The following is a 12606-nucleotide window of genomic DNA, read 5'->3' on the forward strand; positions in this document are numbered from 1 at the left end:
TGATGAAACAGAAGAATAGAAATATAAACTAAAAATACTGTAAAAACATCAAATATAATAAACCAGCAGAACTACAAAACAAGAAGAAGAAGAGAAGAAGACGACGATAGAGGAAGACGAGGAATTCTGCTGCTAAGAAGGAGCAGAATAGGTGGTCTATAGATCCCACTTCTTGTCAATATATAATAGAAGATTACAATGCTATAAACTTCCTATTCTAGATACAATAGGAAACTAACTTAGACATAAAAGAAGAAACACAATCTAACTAATAACTAATAACTAGAAGAGATCAACAAGCTACTGCCTATACATGACACATATGTACCCCCATGGCACATATGGGTCATGTACCCCTTACACCTTACAACCATAAATTGGTAGCTTTAACAATTACAAAAGACCTTGATTAAAGTGATGTTTCTGTAATAACATGAGCCATGTCAAAACTCAAAAATAGGTTTAAAAATGAAATTTGAAGCTCAACCAAAACCCAAAATATATAGTGTAACTACCCATATACTGGGTCTATTTGTCTTCGTCTAATGGTCTCTGACACAAGACATTGACCTTGCCCTTGCATCCTCTCTTTGGTAGCCCCATAGGTCTTTTAGTTTTCCAATAGTATATGGTTCGAAAAGTCCTCTTCCTCAAAAGCAATTTTCCTTTCGTTCCTTGTGGAAAACTATCAGGGTGTAGGGACTAGGGAGCGAGACCACAACAGTTTTTATGGACCTGAGACAATAATTTGGCATCATGTTAAGCTATTTACCAAATTACCCAAAGGGGGGGTGGAGAAGAAAATTGAGGATAGCAAGAGGGAACAGAGGAGAGGTTTCAATCCAGGTTGATCTACTCATTGAGGTACCTTGTCCAGGGTTTATGATCAATCTCAATAAAATGGATGATGTTTTTTTTTGCTGACCCTTCTAGGATCCATGTAGCCAACCCCATTACGCTGGGATAAGGTTATGATGTTGTTGTTGTTGTTGTTGTTGTTGCTGTTGTTGTTGTTGTATAGATATATATATATATATATAACTTGATGCTGACTTTCAACAAGAAGAGAAGACGAAAAACCTATTATTTTGGGTTGGGTTTGGTTTAGTTTTCTGGGTCAATCTGAACCTTAGGTCCGATATTGGTTCAAATCAAACTTAATTATAAGGCTCCTATGGGTTATATGGGTCACGAGCTTAGTATTTTTGGGCTTTCTATTGTAATGGGCAAATTCTATAAGCCCAAGTATGAGGGATTTGTGGCCTACACAGTAATGTAGTCCTATGTAGGTAGGAGGCCTACTAGGACTGGTTCGAATGGACAGCACTAGGATTTAGATTAATTCTAGGGTTTAGGAGGGGAATTTGGGAATGGGTCTTATATAGTTTTAATATGCAGGTCTAGGGGGTTATTATGGGATATAAATAATAGGATTTGGTTAAGTTTGAAAAATCTGCAAAATTAGGGTTAGGGTTAGGGTTTCGGGTTTTAGGTTTTAGATTCTAGGCTGAAACTAGGGTTTTAAGATGGGAGTTTGGACTCAGGTTTCTGGTCGAGTTTTCCAATGAGGGGAAAGAACACTCAATCAGAATATGGAGGGGAATTGATGGGAAGAAGTGACTGATCTGGGAATCCTAGGGTTTTGGGGTTTTAGAGGGATGAGGGGATTAGGGTTTAGAGTTGTAAGTTGGGGCTGAGATGGCAGTCGAGTGGAGGGTCTGCTGTGCGGGGGTTGTGTTTAAAGTTTTAAAGGGCTTGACAGACTCTACATGGAGTTAGGGTTATGGGGGTCAATTAGGGTAAGCTGGAGGAAGAAGAAGAAGATTGTTAAATAGCAGAACTATAAAATACTCACTGGGTTTTGTAGATCTGCAGCAACAATAGCTTGAAGAAGCTTGAATGAAGAAGAAGAAGAACCTCCCGGTACTGGACAGACGCAAGGAGTCGTGAGAGTCCACTCACCCTAGCACCTTGAGATCCACAAGGCAACACTCACACAAAGGGAGCAATGGCAGCAGCAGCAAAGGCAGCAAAGCAACGAAATATTTTTTTCAAAATAAACTGTGGGGGAGCCTCTCCCACGATTCTCTTATTAATGAGGGCCTACGGGCTAAAACAGATTACAATTCAAACTCTCCTTCATCAATCGTGGATGGGAGTAGCTAGATTAAAATAACTTAAAAGGAAAAGACTCATCTACCCCTAATAACTTAAGACAACTTAAAACAACTTAAATAAAAGATACCCTAGGAACCAATAAGAATAAAACAATCTCAGCCAATAGGATTAAGTCCTTAAGGCTGCTAAAAAAACTAAGTATAGAACTGAAATAAACTATCCTAAGGCTCCTACTAAAACCCTAGGTTTAGGGTGGCTTCCTCAATTCGAGGAGGCTTGGATCTACATCACACAGGATCAAGTAGTTAATTTCTATTTTGTAGTAGCCAAGGCCTATACAGAAATAGGTAGTTAGTTTCTATTTTGTAGAAGTCTAGAAGCCTTCTATATTGGTTTCTCTAAAACTCTCTTGTTTGTGCATGAAGAGCTACTATTTTCTTGTTTTGTTGCAAGGTTATAAATAAAGGAGTAGGAGATCATACTACCCCCACGATTTTGAAAAACTATACTTCTATACTTGTCATTTCTCTGTGTGATGCAGAATGCTCTTGCAAGAAGCATTAGCAACCTTGGTGGGATTCCAAGAGCATAGTTGTCACAGCGTCTAGGCGACCCAAGGCGTTAGAGAGTCCAAATCAAGGCGACACCAACAAGGAGCCCAAGTCGACCAAGGTGCCTGGACGCCTAGGCGACACCTTGACAACTATGGCCAAGAGGACTAGTGAAATGCTGATCAAGCTCTACATGGGAGGCCTTGTCCATATCAATCTTCCTTTCTAAATTGTCTTCTTCTAATTCCTCCTAAGGTGAGATTCTATTTCACTCTTGCGCATTCAACTTACTTTTATGGTTATCTACTGAACTATCATTCTAATTTCTAACCATTGACATTGCTTTTCTTAGTTTCAGACTTGGTTTTTATAGTCAAAACAACCTTTGAAGTTCCCAGGCAAACACTAAGAGGGGGGGGGTGAATCAGTAGCCACCAAATTTTTCTCCCCAAAAAGGCGACCTTAATCTGCACCTCGGATATCAAGCTACTTGCCAATCAATTTGATGAGCTGAGGCTGTTTCACTATTACGGTGAAACCATCACACAGCCGTGTGCTTGTCTACCTTTAACCAATTAGTGGTCAGGACCAAGGTTCAAGAACTTGGTTTCGACCCTGGTTTCAATCAGCCAGAAACCGAGAAATGGTCGAAACTGGTCGAAACTAGGGATTTTTTCCCAGCCAACTAGATGAAGTGGTTTCGAGATCCAGAAATGGTTTTTTTTATCTGATTTTTGCTATACAGCCTATTTTTTACATTTTAAACACAGTGCATGAACTACTTCCACCAAAAAAAAAAAACACTCAAAAATGGTACTTCTGGTTTTGACTCAAGTTTGATAGCGTATATTGTTCTTGGACAATGGCTGGAAACCAGGACAAGCACTTATTTATGCCAAATATCTCTTTTTTTTTTTGTGCAAAAAATATCATTTAAGTAAATGTTTTATATTTGTTATTTCATTTACTTAAGATATTATTCATAGATAAGCAAATACCCCCTATTTGAATCCAATAAAAATAGTTAAAAAATCAAATTCTAAAAGGATAAAAAGTCAACCCCCATTTTAAGAACAAAAATTGGATTTTCAGCAGTAGGTGCAATTTTCAACTTTCTAATGCTTGGGTTTTTTCAACCAAAAAAAAAAATGCTTGGGTTTTTCTAAAATCTAAAAGTTCATAAATCTTAATATGGTAAAACATTGCTAAAAACCAAAAGTGCGGTAAATTTTATTTTATTTTTTTTAATCTGATTTATATTGAAGGAGTAATGTTCCTGTCAAACTTAATTTGGTGTGCACGAATGCTGTTTAAAATCATTCTGAATGAAATATATATATATATATTTAGACATCAAAACAAATGAATATTTTACCGCATTTTTTGTTTTTATTGCTTATTTATGAAGAATATCTTAAGTAATATAAAAACTTACTTAAATGATATTTGGCATAAATAAGTGTATGTCCTGGTTTCCAACCAGGTTTCCTCAAGTTTTGATGGGGATAAGTGACACTTATATAGGTGTTCAGGTCGAAACTTGCGAAATTTGGTCGAAACTAGTCGAGTTGGGTCGAAACATGGGATTTTTAAAGTCACATGACATCTCGTCTCAGTTTCTTGCGAAATCGAGATAGCTCAGTCAAACTGCAAGCTTCGACCGAGATTTAGTTCCATGACTACCAGACAAAGCACACCCACTCAGAACACATACACATTTCACACACTTCTATATCCACCTGAACAATCACACAACACCAGATATACGTGGTTCAGCGAGTGCCTACGTCTACTGAGCAATCCCTAACCAGGGTTTCATATATTTCCTGATACACGACTCAACTTTAACTACTTGTTACAGTTCAGGTGCACCCACACCTATTTCAACCTGTAATATCCATACAGGCAAGGGCAAACTTCCCTGAGTTCCTATCAAGCACCCCACTTGATAGGTTACAATGAATATAATCAGAATAAATACAACTCCCCTATACAGCCTTAGGTATTTTAACAATAAACAACCTTGGTCACCAATACAAAGGACTTGCAAAGATGTGACCTCTCCAAAGTAATCACACCCACAAATGGCTTGATTGTGGTCCCCAATCGTACACTGGAATCTTCAACGGACTCCTCAAAGTGGAGACTTGAATCTTCTACTTCTTCACTTGGGCCCCACAAGCTTTTTCACCACCATTAACGGCCAATACCAACTCTTTGAAGTCTTCAATGAGCACTTTAGAAAAGGTTACAGAACTTGAATGCCATTGATCACTCTTCAAACGTGCAGCCGCAGTAGATTTTCTTCACACTCAAACAGAGAGCACTATTGGGTCAGCTCTAACTCTTTTTGCTTAACACTTGATGAAGTTTTGCTGAACACACTTCAAAAGTGAGAGATTGCAGCTTTTATAGTCTCTCTCCAAGTTCAGATGACTTGCAGCACAAGATTGGTTTCACGTGAGTTGCACCTTGTCATGTGCCAAAATGTCAGGTGACGTTTCAACTTCTATTGGCTTGTCTGACGCCTTTTGAGTTGACCCATTGAACGTGACAGATTTGAGCGGGAAAGAGATTTGACCTTCGGATCAGAATATCTTCTAGTCGAGCAGGGTTACCGACCCAGATTAACCTTTGAGTCTCATCTGGCTGAGCTCAATCGTCAGCTCGCAGATCGAATTTGATTGAACACAATCATTGACTTGTCTGGCCGAGCACAAATATCGATTGATCAAGCATATATATCAGCTCATCTGTCCGAGCTAAATTATGGCCTAATCAGACCTCGGATGACCATACACCTCGGTTGCTTTTTGACTTCGGCCTTTCAGCTGGCTCGGTTGCTTGGTCACCTCGGCCACCACCTCGGATGCCCTGTCACCTCAGGTGCTTTTTCACTTCGGCATTTCGGCCATCACTTTGGATGCCTCGTCAGCTCGGCCTCTTATGCTCAGCTCGGCTATCACTATCACCACTTGCCACCTCAGCTACCTTGTCAGCTCGCTTGTCAATTCAAATGTCTCGTCAACTCAGCTCGGCTTTGAGCACCTTTAGTAACAAGAAACCTTCATGTTGACGAGTCACTATGAGACACTACTACACGACCTCAGACATATGTCGCTCTGGAGCTTGCTTTCACTTTGGAGCTCAGCTGCCTAGATCGCCCACTTCATCATATGCTAGAGCTTGCTCACCTCGGTCACTTCAACTTACATTGCCAAGATGTGTGCTAACAGAGCTCAGCCACTTCAAGCTAGAGCTAGAGATTGCCAGAATATAATCCTCAGCTCGGCTATGAGGTTGCCAACAAAGGCAACCCATTGAATAATGCAGTCTGACACCGCCAGAAGCCCCACTACCTTCAATCCAACCATTGATTCCTTGTGTTGTAGGCAGTTAACTGCCTAGTTTGACTGTTGTTGCAGACTCGTTCTTTTCTCTACTTTCTATTTTGATGCAAGTTACAAATTCTGTTCACTTGCTATTTCATGACCTGGTTAGCTACTAAAACTTTCCTAAGTTTCTGTTCTGAACTTCTGATTTCACTTGCTCTCTATGATTTAGTTGATGTTTTCCTATGGTTACTAATTCTGAAATCTTGTTTCAGTAACTTACTGATTTGGTAACAACTTGATATATCCAAATCTGACCATTGGATTAACATCCAACTTTGCTGGACTATTCATCTCATCATCTAGGTCATTCAACTAGATCTTGGACCCCATTGGGACCTCCTTGACCAGGTTGCAGAAACTTCACTTAGAATTATATTTGAACTGAGGTTCCAGATAATGTATTGGTTGCCAAACCCCAGCCTTTGGGTGATTAGCAAGCCACGATTACTGGACTAGGATTCAGCAATCCATATGATAGAAATTTCCATCAGGGTTCCATAACATAATCCGATGGAAGGTGACCATAAAGGAAACAAAGAGTTTGATGGATGATCCACCGAACAAACAGAACAAAGCTAGTACAAATCTCTCCAAGAAGCTGGCCACTGTCCTGCTTATGTGAGGTACACAAGGAGGATGCCCGTGCATCATCTTTATTGCTATCAGTGTCTTCATTGGATAATCATGTACCAGTTTGCAGTTTGGTAAAATACAAACCAAAGTGTGAGTCTTATGCTGCAAAGTGATATAGGAACTCCACTTGGTACCAGCTGCTATCAATCCAATGGTTTCTATTGCCATAATGCTTTATACAGCAGACTCAAGAAGACTAAGAGATCCAGTGACTCCATTATGACAATGCTTCCATCATAATATTGCTCCATTTTGCTACCAGGTAAGAAAAACAAAATTAACTGATGAGAAAAGAGCCCTTGAATCGAGACTCTTAATATGTCAGAAAACCTTTATGACTGGCTTACAACCTTGCAATCCAAGCACAAGCTCATGTCAGACCATACCCCAGAATCCTTCTTCCTTTACACATTTTACAAAGAACGAGAAAAGATTGTCTATAGATTAGGCATAACAAGGAGAAATTCAAGCAGAAAAATAACAAAACACAATAATAGTTATACAAGTTACAAATGCAGAGGACCTTGAACAACAAGAGCCACATCCAAATCAAAAATATGTTTATCAGATCAAATATGAAGCTTAACCAGAACCCAGAAAATATAGAAGGGCATCTAACCATTAAGCCAGGTCTATTTGTCATTTATAACTAATGCCCCTTTTGAAATTGGACCTCGACCATGCCCTTGTGTTCTCTGTTTTGCAGTCACAGAGGTATCTGCTAAATCAGAAAAGGAGCTTCTAATTTGCTAATAGCATATAGTCTGAAAAGTCCTCTTCCCCAAAAGCAAATTGCCTTCTGTTCTGCATGAGTATCCATCGGGGTATGGAGAGTGACACCACAACAGCTTTGATGGACGTGTGACAATAATTTGACTTTATGTTGAGCTATTTATCAATTCACCCAAAAAAAAATAAGAAAACTAAAGGAGATCAAAGAAGACGACGACAAATTAGGGAGGAGATCAAGGGGGAAAGAGGAAAGTTTTTAATCCAGGTTGAATCGGAACAGAGATACCATGTTCAGAAAATGGCACATGTAATGACTGATGGTATACATTACCGAACTAGAATTCAGCAACCCATATAAGAGAAATTGCCATCGGTGTTCCATATCATATTCCGATGGATTGTGATCATAAATAAGACAGAGTATGATGGATGAACTACCAGTTGAACAAACTAAAACAAAACTAAGACAAACCACTATCAAGCATAGTTGCTCATCCTTTGATATCATTTTAAGTATTAAATTGTTGAAAAAAGAAATAATCTGAATCTACACATACACTACACATTATCATAAAACATGAACAATTACCAAAACTTGCTTTTGAATAAAAGAAAAACACTGGATGTACCTCATTCAGCAATAATCAGGCTCAAATATACAACTCAGAATCAAGACGACTACTATCATCATTAAACTCACTGACACTTATAAGAAACAAAAAATAAGAAGATCTAGGGGGAACGAGGAAAGTCTTTATCCAGGTTGAACTGGACATTGAGGTACCGAGCTCAAGGTTTTATGATTAATCTCATAAAAATGGCACATGTAATGATAGATGGTACACATAACTGGACTAGGATTGGAGGACCTGTATAATAGAAATTGCCACTATATCACATTCTGATGGGAAGGTGATCAAAAACCAAAGAAAGAGTTCGGTGGAGTGAACCCCACCACTTGAACAAAACAAAACAAACGAAGCTAGCACAAGTTACCATCAAACAACAGTTGCTCATCCCGTGATATCATTTCTAGGTATCAAATTGTTAAGGAAATAAAGAAATTGAACCTACACATCCACATTCTGATATAAAACATACACTACTAAATATACTTAGTTTTGAATAAAAAGCAAAACATTGGCTTGTACCTCGTTCTGCAATTAAGCAGGATCAAGTATACAACTCAGAATCAAGACGACTACCATCATCATCAACATCGCTGACCCTAAGATGTTCTAAGCTTGGCAGTACATCCTTGAGCAGTGACTTCACCAGAGACAACGCCAGAGCACCGGATTCCGGCCATGTAACACACAGGGTCCCTTTGATCCTCCTCATCTGGCATCGACCCAAAAGAGCTGCACCCAAGCCATCCATCACACTCCCCGACAGGAAAAACCCTAAACTTCTAATTTGCGCACCCAGGCCTTCCTGTTCTTCCATCAATGCCGCTGTTGTCTCGAGCTTAAAAGCAAGTTCCTCATCCGGAGGGAGATTACTGCGGAAGTTCCGACTCTGCACGGAATCCAATATCAGAACCCTCTCGGGACAAATTTGCGCTTCTCCATCGATCAGCAACTTCGCCACCGCATGGGACCTCTCTGCGACAACGCGGAACTGTACGATGACCACAATAATTGAGTTCTGATCATCGAGGGCATAAATGTGGCAAGATTTATCCTTTAGTGAGGGTTCGATGGAGTTGCCAGATAATGAGATTTCTGGAAGCATCAGAGTCCCGATTGGGGGTTTGGAAGAGAGACAGTGGTGGAGGAGATTGATAGATGGAGTCGAGATGGCGATGATAAGGAGGGAAGGACGAAGGGGACTGTTAAGATTGGGTTTTGGGTTGGAGAAGACGATGAAAGGAGTTGGAAGAGTGGGTGATGGAGCAGTGAAATTGTTTAGGTCTTCTTCGAAGAACCTTGATGGTGGGGGAATTTCTGTTATCACATCTTCCATCACTGCTTTCTTCTTCTTCTTTCAACTCGACGGGCGTACAATCCGAGTGGATCACCAAGATAAGTTGTTGGTTATATGATTGAGTTGCAGAGGAGGAAAAGAGATACTAGGGGGAAAGAAAGAGAAAGAGTTCCGTAGAAATGTCGACGGAGTAGGGGGGCTCAGTTTCAGAATTCACAGTTCGGACTTCAGAGTCGAGGAAGGGTTTCAACCGGTCGGGCCTCACCATTTTTCCTAAGGGTGTCAACCGGTTTGGCTCGGTTTGGCTCAGCCGGTCTCGGTCAGGCCTAATCGGGCTTAACCAAGTTCAAGCCCTGGGCTGTGACCGCCCACTTAACTAATCGGGGCCGGGCCTGAACAGGCTCAATCGGTCTCGGGTTATAATCGGGTACTTTAATCAAGCTTTAACCTGGCCTTAACCAGGCTCTAAAGGGTTTCAACCGGTCAAGCCTCACCATTGTTCCCATAATCGATTTGGCTCGATCATTCGGTCTTGGTTGGGCCTAATCGGGCTTAACCAAGTTCAAGCCCCTTCACTATGACCACACGTTTAACTAATCGTGTCGGGCCTGAACGGGCTCAATCGGTCTTGGGTTATAATCGAGTACTTTAATCGGCCTTTAACCTAGCCTTAACCGGCCTCTAAACAGTACAACCCTAAAACTAAGATTTACATGTATCTAAAACTATGGTACAACCCTAAAACTTTTTATTTTTTGGTAAGAGACGGACTTATTTATTTATGTGTGTCCAGCGCAAGAAATCCGATTTACATAAATCCAAAATCCAAGGAGTGGAAACAGGCCACCATGTCTCACATGTTAAAGATAAGGCCTTCCAGCAGGAGAGTCAGCCACATTGTTAATCTCTCTTGGGATATGCTGAAATGAGCAAGAGTTGAAGAAGCCGACAAGAGCCTGGCTGTCTTGGGCTAAACTGATAACTTCAATAGGGGGAGGGACTTCCTATCGTTAAGAGAAGAAACGATAGAAAGGCAGTCGGATTCCACAACAATGTCTTCAATGCACTTGGAGATTTACATGTATTTGAAACTAGGATTTACAATTTTATATGCTTCACAATTAAGGGTTATCTAATCCATTTTGGCATATACATAAACTCTAGATTTACTGGATCTTTGTTATTTTGTTTCTTCAAGTTAAACAACGGGGTGTCAAAGTTGGGACCGAACTGGGTAAACTGAAATAGTCCAGCCTGAACCGAGCCGAAGTCTTATTGGGCTGGTTTCGGTTTGGGGATTATGACACCAAAAGCGAACCAAACCAAACCAAACCAAAAACCGAAAGAACCTAAAACCAAACCGAAACCGAAAGCAAACCGATAAAAAAACCAATAACAACCTGGAACCCATTAAAAATTATATTTTTTCTATAGTTTATATAAATGCGTACGGTAAATCAAACCCAAATCGGGTCAAAATCGACCCAATAACAAACCGATACAATAAACCAATGTAAACCCAAAACCAAACGGACCTAAAACTAAACTTTCCTTATTGGCTTGGTTTCGGTTTCACCATTCCCACATCGAAACCGGCTCGATTGAAACCTTATTCTCCATCCGTAGTCACAATTCCTTCATCAGATTTTGGTGCTACATTGAAAAACTCAGCTTGTCCTGTAAGGAGATCACCAACTCGTAGAGCAGTATGTAACCAATCCACTTGAGGTTTATTGTCACAGTTCTTTCAAATTGATCCTTGTTATACCCAAATATGGGCCACCCAATAAGGTTATGCCACGTAATCAAGAGATCATCGTTTTATAATAAATAGAGGACATCGGATCACTCCCGTTACTTAATCCCATATGGAAACTACTAAAAACGGCATCACATGCTAATCTAGTCTTTTAAGGAAACTATCAAAAAGTGCCCTATGATCCCAACAAATCAGGAATCACAATCCTAAAAGGTCTCTAACAGCGATTCTCTTACCAAAGATGAAACTTACGACATTGGGACTCACTCCCCACCGCCTCTTGGGGTCGTGAACCCTATATAAACTCAGGTATGACCGTATAAAAACCATCTGAATTATTCTCAATTGTTGCTCAGAGAGCTCTGGCTTAGGCATTTGAGAATCCCCTGCTGGTACAAACCGGCTCTCTAGTGTCCTCTCTACTCCTTTGTGCAGGTGATTAAATAGGGAGATAGTCTTACCAAAAAAAAAGATTAAATAGGGAGATAGCTTGTGGAGATTTCTTGATGCAACAATCCTCAAGACAACAATGGAACCTCGAAAGCTTCTTGGGTTTTCTACCTCCTATTATGAATAATTTTCATCTAAATTGAAAATAGCAAGGATCTGATCTTATTGACAAGGCTTTTAGAAAATATTCTTTTTTGGGTAAATTATATCTAAGGTGCTCTATTTTTTAAGAAAGAACATATGAGGTGTCCTAAGTTTGAAAAGAAATGTTTGGGGTTCCAAAACAAGTTTAAAACTACTCTAACTTTTAACTAATGAGTTTAAAATATTTGTAATTTTCAATTTTGCCCATTGTTAGAAATCAACTCTCATTTGAATTACAATATCTTTCGTCCTTTTACCATCCTCAAGCACCCACCCTCCCCAACACCTGGCCTGATCATTGGACATGAGCAAATGTCTGATTGATCAAACCTACTAGAAACCAGTGAACTTAATGGAGCCCGATGGAATACTATACTTTCTCTTATTTTCAATGATAAAGACAAAATTGGTGCATCTCTCTATGACATTCTGGTGTGCCCACCGTGACATTTGTCTTTGATGCTTGACGAATACCTCAGCCTCATGTGCATCTAGTTCATGAGTATGGTGCACTAGTCTATGTTGGATGATGGGGCATCATTCACATGACCACATTATGAGGATGATCTTAAACTCCATCGTGAGCATCAGAATTGTATATCGGCCTCCCATGAGTCGCATGAAAAATCATGTGCATTGGCTAACCTCCACGAATGCCATTGCCATATTGAAAGATCAAGTGGGGACAATAATATGTGTAGGGAAGGTGGCCATGCATGGTTAACAACACCACAATCATCAACATAATTGCCATGACATGCTTACAAGCATGACTTCCATGACCATCATGTGGACCATCTTGCTAGTGCAACCACTCCTAAGCTTAGAGAATCAACTACGAGAATATCAACTAAATGCAGTCACACTGGTGCACACAAATAGTTTCAATTTTATTGAT

The 12606-nt window shown here is 40.0% G+C and overlaps 1 protein-coding gene across 2 annotated transcripts; it reads right to left on the reverse strand.

Moving 5' to 3' along the window:
* Positions 1–382: 382 nt before the first annotated feature.
* LOC122669789 lies at positions 383–9422 on the reverse strand. 2 transcript variants are annotated; one of them, XM_043866640.1, is made up of 2 exons: positions 8581–9422; positions 383–438 (listed from the first exon to the last, which is right to left on the reverse strand). In XM_043866640.1, exon 1 carries the CDS (start codon positions 9392–9394, stop codon positions 8603–8605), a length of 792 nt encoding a protein of 263 aa, XP_043722575.1. In that variant the 5' UTR covers positions 9395–9422; the 3' UTR covers positions 383–438; positions 8581–8602. The 2 variants fall into 2 exon arrangements, with proteins under 2 accessions (XP_043722575.1, XP_043722574.1); XM_043866639.1 differs by having other exon boundaries at positions 383–735.
* Positions 9423–12606: the final 3184 nt, after the last annotated feature.

The sequence above is a fragment of the Telopea speciosissima genome, chromosome 7, assembly GCF_018873765.1.
Source record: "Telopea speciosissima isolate NSW1024214 ecotype Mountain lineage chromosome 7, Tspe_v1, whole genome shotgun sequence".
NCBI classification, from domain to species: Eukaryota; Viridiplantae; Streptophyta; class Magnoliopsida; order Proteales; family Proteaceae; genus Telopea; species Telopea speciosissima.

What these genes read in the sequence shown, in the direction of transcription:
- LOC122669789 (XM_043866640.1), bottom strand. Translation starts at nt 9,394, where the DNA reads ATGGAAGATGTGATAACAGAAATTCCCCCACCATCAAGGTTCTTCGAA.